Source organism: Micropterus dolomieu, linkage group LG05 (assembly GCF_021292245.1).
Source record: "Micropterus dolomieu isolate WLL.071019.BEF.003 ecotype Adirondacks linkage group LG05, ASM2129224v1, whole genome shotgun sequence".
NCBI lineage: Eukaryota > Metazoa > Chordata > Actinopteri > Centrarchiformes > Centrarchidae > Micropterus > Micropterus dolomieu.
The window spans coordinates 862748-871426 of record NC_060154.1 but is presented as its reverse complement, the minus strand read 5'-3'; the positions used below and the strand labels follow the sequence as shown (position 1 = coordinate 871426).

At 42.0% G+C, this 8679-nt stretch overlaps 1 protein-coding gene across 4 annotated transcripts in view; it reads right to left on the bottom strand.

The window, feature by feature from the left end:
* Window positions 1-6889: 6889 nt before the first annotated feature.
* LOC123971510 (phosphodiesterase 4D interacting protein) overlaps window positions 6890-8679 on the bottom strand; it is an 89521-nt gene continuing 87731 nt past the window's right edge. For 2 of the 4 annotated variants that reach the window (XM_046050388.1, XM_046050387.1), the window contains one exon: window positions 6892-7297. In XM_046050388.1, the coding sequence (XP_045906344.1) occupies window positions 7180-7297 (118 nt within the window). In that variant the 3' untranslated portion in view covers window positions 6892-7179. Of the gene's footprint in view, window positions 7298-8679 lie in introns of all 4 variants that reach the window. The other 2 variants (XM_046050385.1, XM_046050386.1) reach the window with 2 other exon arrangements.

The following is an 8679-nucleotide window of genomic DNA, read 5'->3' as shown; positions in this document are numbered from 1 at the left end:
ACACACACACACACATACACACACACACACAATATATAATTAATATGGGTTTTAGTTATCAGTCAAGTTAATCCATTTACTTTATTCCAGACCACAAGTCCATATTAATTTAGTGCAGCCCTTACATGTACATTTGCTCATTTTAAGATAAGCAAGATAAATTTGGCTGGGGAAAGCCATTTCTATAATTAATGGCTCAATAGATGTAATCTATAAACGTGTGTCAAGCAAATGCAAATGCAAATGATTTGAGAGATTAAAATGATGAAATAATTTTGTCTCTTAGCCAAGCCGTCTCAGATAATTACAAAAATGTAAACTTGATTCTAACAGCGTCACCTTGAGGTCATTGATTTTCATTTCATGTTCCTGAGTAGTGGGAGAGAGACATTTTCACCGGGTACAAGTTACAATAGGCAATCTTTGACTTAATATGACCTCAATGAGCTCGTGAAAACACACCACATGCATGAATTCCCAAGAGAAGGTGATTTACTGAATTTACCGAGCCACTGGTGAGAGCTGGTTTCCAGCCACCTTCTCACAACTTGATGCAATGACATCACATGTGCCAGACTCGGGTATCTATGGTCACTTTAAACGTACACACACGGAACCAGCCTCAGGAAAAACTCCAGTTACAAAAATACCCGTGTACGTGTGGACAAGGCCTTAGCTCAGACTGAAGACTTTTAAAGACTTTTAAAGATACACATTGATGTTAATTGATTCAGCATCAGACAGTGCAGGCATAATGAGCTGCTGTGCTTTTCTTGTTTGCCATTTGTTCTGTGGTTATTGACATCCTGTGTCTGCTACTTTGTGTTGATTTGTTACTGTAGTCTGGCTAAAGCTATTTCGGTTTATTTGATAGACGCAGACAGCAGGCTGTGGTGGTTTGAGTCAAGGACAGGCTGTAAGATTTGCGTTTGGCCCATGTGCACACGAACGTGCTTTTTGGGGCGGAGGGCACAAGAAAAATATTTGCACCAGGGCCAATCACAATTATTTTGCGCAGCTATGTTAAGCTTTTGGAAAATATATAGTGACAGACACCTGAATTGATCATAGGTTCAGTGAGGCAATTATTGCAGCCAATTATGAGACATTTTTTCCGCCCCCTAATGGCAAAATATCCCAGGACAGCCCAGCGAAAGCTCCGACCTAGCATCCAAACACACGCTCCAAGTTTTGATTTATGATTATTTATGTTAAATTAAACTTTAAGACACAAATGTAAAAATTTATAACTTCAAAACCTTTTTGACAAAGCAAAACTCTTTGATAACTTAAATCAACAAAGTCTGAAAATGATCCTGCCAATTGGAGAAACCTAAAATACTAAGTTTTAGTCGTACAGTTTTTGCTTCGCTGCTTGGATCCCTAATGAATGACTTAACTGATCAAACTTTTCAAATTGATCAATCAATACTTTTTAGATCTTTAGTTAATGAAATTTACTGTAAGGAACAGCTGGTGTAGATAAAACCGATCATTCATTAAAATATGATCTAACCTGCTCCTGCACTGGTCTATCAGATGAGGTTTTGTTTCATACTCAGAACATTAATGAGTAACAATGTACCAGGTGTGTGAGTCACCTGCCTGCTAATCTGGACCGTCCCATAAAGGCTTTGCTGAGCGCATCGTGTTGCTTTGGGGAAGCCTCTTAGTGACTTGTGTTTACCTGGCACTGTACCACGTCACCCAGGTAAAAATGGAGAGTCACACTCTCACAAGAATAAGATATTTATACTGACAGGAAGGGCAGACATAGAGAGGAAGCTCGAGGGACAACAAGACAAACTACACACTCACAAATGGTGACACAAGTTGCGTATGCAGTGTGTCCCCTACAGCTGATTTAATTAACAGTGACGTGTTGGGACACAGATGTTGAGGCGAAGGTCATTTGTCTAAATCAAACGGGCTGATGCACACACATGCAATAAACACACACACACACACACACACACACACACACACACACACACACACACTTACAGACCCACAGTCACACGATGATTTCAACATCAAAGTCAATCTACAGTATGTTTCTATCTGTTAATGATCACGTCACATTTACAACTACAGCGTCCTTGTTAATTCTTATATTTTCTTTCCAAACAGATCTCAACCCCCCCCCCCCAAAAAAAACTCTTTACTTGCTTTCTTTCCAAGAGTGAAATGAGAATGTCTTTGTGTTAAGTACAGCGCTGGAGTCAGGAGTGGTGTGGTTAGCCTAGCTCAGCATGAAGACTGGAAGGAGGGAGAAACATCTAGCATGGTTCTGTGCAAAGTTTTAAAAATATTGTCCGCGTCAAAACCTCTTTGCCAATTAATTTTCTGTCTCATTTGTTTAACCTGTACATGAACATACGTGTTGGACGTGTGGACCTTATTTGGGAAAAATTTGTCCATTGCTTGCGACTTCTTGTCCTTTCATCACATCACCTACTCATGTAACTTCTTTGACGTTAGCTTCAGGACATTGGGATGAACAGTTAAGACTTCACATAAGCCACTTTTGGGTTTGCGGTCTTTCTAAATACGTATTTTCAGAGTCTTTCCACAGACTGCAACTTCCTTGACTTTCAAAATTATGTTTTAAATTGACAAAAATCATACGTGCATATTTAGATAATTTTACAACACCTTTGGTCGAAATAATAGTTTTAATAGTAATTTGATTTCTTAAATCACTATCATTGAATTTGTTGTCTAATATTGTTTAGACAGTTGCTTCTAATAAAAACTCTTAAACCTTTAATGGACGAATGTTTAGCTTGCCACGTGACTTTGCACCAACTATTATCTTCTTGTAAAGAAGAACACTGTAATGTTGTTTTAAAAGTGCTACATACAAAATTATCTTTATGGTTATCCCATGTTGTTGTTCCTTGTTTCTTACTTGTCGAGTTGTGCGAGCAATGCTCTCCTCTCCCTGTCGGTGAGTTTCTTCAGCAGCAGTAGTTCTCTCTCCTGAGCCTTCCACTCCCACAGAGAGAAGGAGAACAGAGAGTCTCTGTACAGCGGGCTGCTCTTGGACAGCATGGCCTTCCACAAAGGAGCCATCATCCACCTTCAGCCTTCTCTGCTTCCCCCGGCCGACAGCCCTCACCCCGGGCTACTGACTGACCATCCCGCCCCAGTTTTCTCTTCCCTCTCTCTCTCAGACTCCTGGATTAGATAAAACTTTCACCTTTGCGGTTTTTACTCCCGGCCGTGTCACCAGAGGAAACCGAGCGTGGCTCATTAGCTTAGCTTCTGAGGTCCTGACCCAGCCTGACCCCAGACTGTGTGTGACAGCAGGTTCGGTGGACAGGCAGAGTGTGAACAAGGGATAAAGGGATGACTGAGCGTGTGGGTAGATCAGGTGAAAAGCAGAGCAAATCCTCCGATTAGGTTCAGGCTTCTCAGAGAGATGGATTTCGGTCTGCTTAAACACACCTACACACAGATCCTGGGGGTGTAAGAGCTAGCTAGGACCACAGGTGGCAACCCAAAAAGATCCCAAACCAGATTCTAAGGTAGCTAGAACAGCAAGGATGGAAAGATGAGTATGTGGAAGGTGCAGACTGAATCCTCACACAGCAGAAAGGATTTGTGCATTAGTGGCAACAACAGGGCGACGTCTAACCACGGCCGATCTGTCAGATGGTTTGATGGCAGGTGCAGGAACAGCTGTCGGCATACATCAAGCAAATTGTATCATGAGAGCAGCTCAAATAAAAGTCTTGATATTTTACCCCACCAGCAAGTGATGAAACATGAAATGAATTTAAATTCTTAAATATAAAAACTTTTGTAATTAGCCCTTTGGTGACTCAGCTGCCTGAGGAAGCTCCACTCTTCCTTTTTTCTCCTTTTTTGGTCTGCTAAATTTCCCTTTTCTCTTTCTACTTTTCTGGACTCTGGTCCAAAAATGAGTGTTTTTGCATTGAAGTCTTGAATAGTGCCCTCGAAGGAAATCCTCTTCCTCTCACTCTGGACACAGCCTGTCCCACCAGCAAACGCAGCAGCAGCCTTGAGAGAAAGATGTAGTGACAAAAGAGCAATACGAAGAGGGAGGAGAAGGAGAGAGGGATGTGCGTATATTAACGGATGTCCGTATCTCGAGGGCTGGTGTGTTCACGCTGCACTGCCCGTCACAGAAAGAGAGAAACAGAAGCTGAATGAATGATCATCCACAAAAGCAGCACTTCCTCTTTCTTCTGCTTGTTTGTTAGTTTTCATGGCCCATTTGTCCACGAGCAAAAACACGCTGCAAGCTTCCTCTCTGACGCAAGAGTGAATTCATAAATAAGTTGCGGTGTCCCACGTGGGAAAGAAGACGCTTCGGGATGATTCTCCCACGAAGAAAACTTTACATCCAGCTTTAGCTTGAAGACAATCCAAGAACCGATACTCAAGTAAAAAAGGCAGAAGAGCAGACAAATTCAAGTCCAGACTGCATTACTGCGGTCCACAAATACAGAATATGTTGATGAGTAAACCTTACATAATACAGAGCAGCGCTGGATGTTTAACACCATGTGCTGCTCCGGACACACTGAAGCAAACTGATGCTCTATCTGCCGAGCTGCGTCCGTCTGCTGCTTCCCCTCACGTTTTCCCTCACTCAAACACACACTCTCTCTCTCTCTCTCTCTCTCTCTCTCTGTCTCTCTGCGTTTAGCTGCTTCTGACCTATTTCCCTTCCCATTGGAGGTCTTAATAACTTAACCTGATTAGAGGCCGTGTCAACATGCCCCGAGTCCAACGCAGCCGGCGCAAGCCTCAGCAGCACTCTGGCATCGGTGCAATCACACTCGCACTTCATGCACACATGCTGACATACATTTATCCACAAAATATGTTTTTAATTATATACGGCAGTCAAGGAAAATATTTGTTTCTTTCGTTGACCTGCAGGTGTCTGTTGGACCCTATACATGCACTTTTGCTTGTTTCAGCAGAAGTTTACACTCAGTGAAATATTCAAATCCGAGACATGTTTTTTTTTTATGTCTGCTTTGTTCAATCAAACAAAAAATTATTATTATTTTAGACACATTTCTCCCAACTTCAGTCTGCAACATCTGATATCTTTGGAAACATTTGGGATCTCCACTTGAATTTAAAATACATTTCTGTGGGTTTGAATAATGTTTGGCTTCACAGCGTGACTTTTTAATGACATTTGCCAAATACATATTAGATTAATGTAATTGCTGCCTGGATTATGTTTACTGATAATGTTTTTCCAATTCAGGAGGGTATATGAAAGCGAATAACATTGATACTGGGGACCAGTGTTCAAATTAACGCTTGAATGATCAAAAGTAACAGGATTGTTCTTTTTCTATATAGGGACATCCTTTCATCCGGTCATACATTATCACCACTTGGCTGTCTGCACATCTACATGTTTACACACCCAACATGATGTCACAAAGTCTTTGTGTGGGTTAAGCTAATGCATAAGCTAATGCACAGAGAATCAGAGGTGCAGTCTAAATGAGATGGCTGTCGCAGAAAACACTTGATAATTCTCCCTCACATCTGGTCGGCCATCTGTGCTGCAACAACATGATGTTAGATTGCTGCAGGCCTCCCTCTCTCTGTGCCTCTCTAACTCTCTGAGGGGGCATCTCTTATTAACTATTCACAGAACATTGTTTGTTTATTGGGGTTTGACCCAGCACTCACCCTTTTCTACCCAACAACAGTGGTCAAGCTCAAATGAGCCTGCCAGTGTGTTTTTGCATGTTTTAGCTTACTAAAAGAAGGTAATCGTGTGCTTTCATACAGTAACTGCTAATCATCTCTCAACTATTTTATCGAAAGTTTATAAGCCCCACCCCAATCTTTCAGTCTTATGAAACAGAATTAGATGTCTTGTGCAAGTGACTGAACATTCAGGACATTCATCAATCATCCAGAAGAGATAGACACAAGCCGCACATATAGCTACTGCCTGAAAGAGACAGGGCTGTATTTGCAGTATTCATCAAATAGGGTATATACTGTATATTAAGCTTTAATCAGTAACAGCCTGTTCCTGCTGAGGTTTGTGGATTCATCACTGGAAAAGTCTTGTTTGGCTCCTCAGTAAGTACTCGAACATATTGCATTATTTTATGCTCTCTTCTTGATCTTGAGGTGCACATTTAAGAAAAAATCTTCCTCTATACCAGTAAGGAACCTGTACTGTTTGTAGACCAAATACAATGTCACTTACAGTACATCCAACATGGGACACACCTTCACCTCTCTGCCAGCACAGATATTTGACTGATTTAAAAGCATTATGACTAAATACTAAACTCAATCAATGACACATTTGTTTCTGTCTTTTTTTTTTGTAAAGTGTTTTCTGGTGACCCTAATGAAGGACAAAGGTGGAAGCATCGCTGTCTCATAATTAAGTTTCTAAGCTAAGGCTACATTGACTACGTTTTCATTTAAAAAGTTTTAAAATGAAACGATCTCTGTTCACACCAGCGTTTTAGCTGCGTATCAGAATTGATCTCCGTCTATATTAAAATGACTAAGAAAGTACTACTACAGACGAAGAACCACACAAGAGATTTCTTTGCATGGACTGACAACAAAGTGGAACTGTTTCACTGTTTTAGTCAGGATGGGAGGTGCAAACGTAGCAAAAGGTCTGGTTTTTAAAACAAAAATGTAGTAGTGTAGATGTAGCCTAAAAGAGGCTTAAAAGCTCTGTAAAATGCACAGTTGGTGAGAATTCTCCATGGGTTTGTCACAATGAGCGTCACCTTTCACACTGCACACAGTAATTTCATTTATTAATAGTATAAAACAATGACTATTGGATACACAGCTTTATTTCTGGATCTATCCCTTTAGCTCCACTACTAGCAAAGTAACACAGTAATGGTATGTTGTTCTACTCAGTCTACAGCAGGACTTCAGCTCTTTTTGCTCCTCTTGTATAACTGAGTTTGTCCTGATCTCACTTGTGCTGTCCCTTTGTCTCCTCGTCATCTCTCTTTTTCTCTTTTCGCTGTCTGCTTAATTAGGTGCACAATCGACTGGACAGTTAAGGCCCTTGCTCGGATCAGCTGTGCCCCGCTGGTCATGACTAAGGGGGAGAGTTGGTGGTGGTGGTGGTGGTGGTGGTGGGTGGAGTTTTTCCCAATCCTGGCTCTGCCCTGCAGTGTTGTGACATCAGAAGACTTCGGGGTTTTGTAATGCAGTGATGTCAGAGCAACTTCCCTGATTTAACAAGTTGCTAAAGGGCCCAACGAGACCTCCAGCCAGCTGCAAGTAGCAGGAGGAAATGAGCCTTGACGTGGTGTGCAAGAAAAAAGAAACCAAATAGGGAATGAAGATAAAAGACGAAGATTTTTTACACCAGTTGGCACAGGAATCTATGGTTTGAATGAAATGTTGATGTCTCTACTCTTGCTACTAAAAAAGGGTTTATGCAATATTGTGATTTCACTCTTTTCAAGCCAACAGTGTGCTACCATGCCAACGTAAGCTTGCTAAACAGTAACCAAGCGGGAAGCTTCCAGTCTGAGAGAGTAGTATGTAGCTGCAGTACTGGAAGCAGCCGTTTCAGGACCGCAATCCTCGGACTGGAACTGCATTTCTAGGACATTTGTTTACTTTGATACTGCCAGCTGGCTGGCTGGCTAGATATGTTACTCTTGACAGACCCCCGAAGCCAATTACCCTCACCACAACCATCACCGGCTGTGTGCCTTAACCTAAGTTATTGATTATATGCATGTCGACCGGACAGGGTTAATCCTTCGTATTGCTGTGCATTACCACCACCACTCCACTAGATGGCGCTGTCGCAAAAGAACTGGGGTCCCAGGATTGCGGGGGTCCTGAAACTGCAGCTTCCGGTACTGCAGCTATATAATATTGGTCTGAGAAGCGAGGCCAACGCGGAAGCGCCCTTAAACCTGCCTTCTATCGTAAGGCCAGCAGGGGGTGACTCTTCTGGTAAGTAAACACTTTCCTGATGAGTTTATGGTCTCAGTCGCTAGTTTCAAGTCTCCTTCAACACAGCATGATGTTCATTTAGTAAACTATGGTCCCATTTAGAGGAAAATATCTGCGATTGACAAGTCGTTACCATGGCGACCTGTCAATCAGGCTAGAGTGACCCGTACCCACGGCACCGTGTAAATTTAACCAGCGCCGTTGAAAAAGCTTATCAGGAGTCGGCTGTTCACTTCCTCTGGTGAACACATTTAGTTTTAAGCCTGTTGTTCGCTGGACAAAATGATCAGCCCTGTTAAAATGACAGTTAACGTGAATTACAGACGCACCTAGCTAAGCAGCAAAAGTGGTCGTGTCTGCCAAAGAAGGTTACCACTAGAATGTGCCTGTTCATAATTATGTGTGTTGTTGTCTGTTCTCATCTCAGGGCGTCAAATACTGACGTCCACTTCTTACATACAGTCTATGACTCTAACCAGACGTTGTGTCGTGTTAATCGCAGAATTCACAATGACAGCTGGGATGGTTTTAAACAGGGCAAGATCACTAAGGAAGCACATTCAGATAGACATCTAACCTTTCCTTGCCCTTCGGGTAGTTAGATGTCTATCCAGCCCATCCCCACTTTTCCTCTCTCATTAGTAACCAATTAGCTCTGTCATTAATCATCCAGTGAGATCATCACTCATTATCGAGTGAGCATCTAATTAT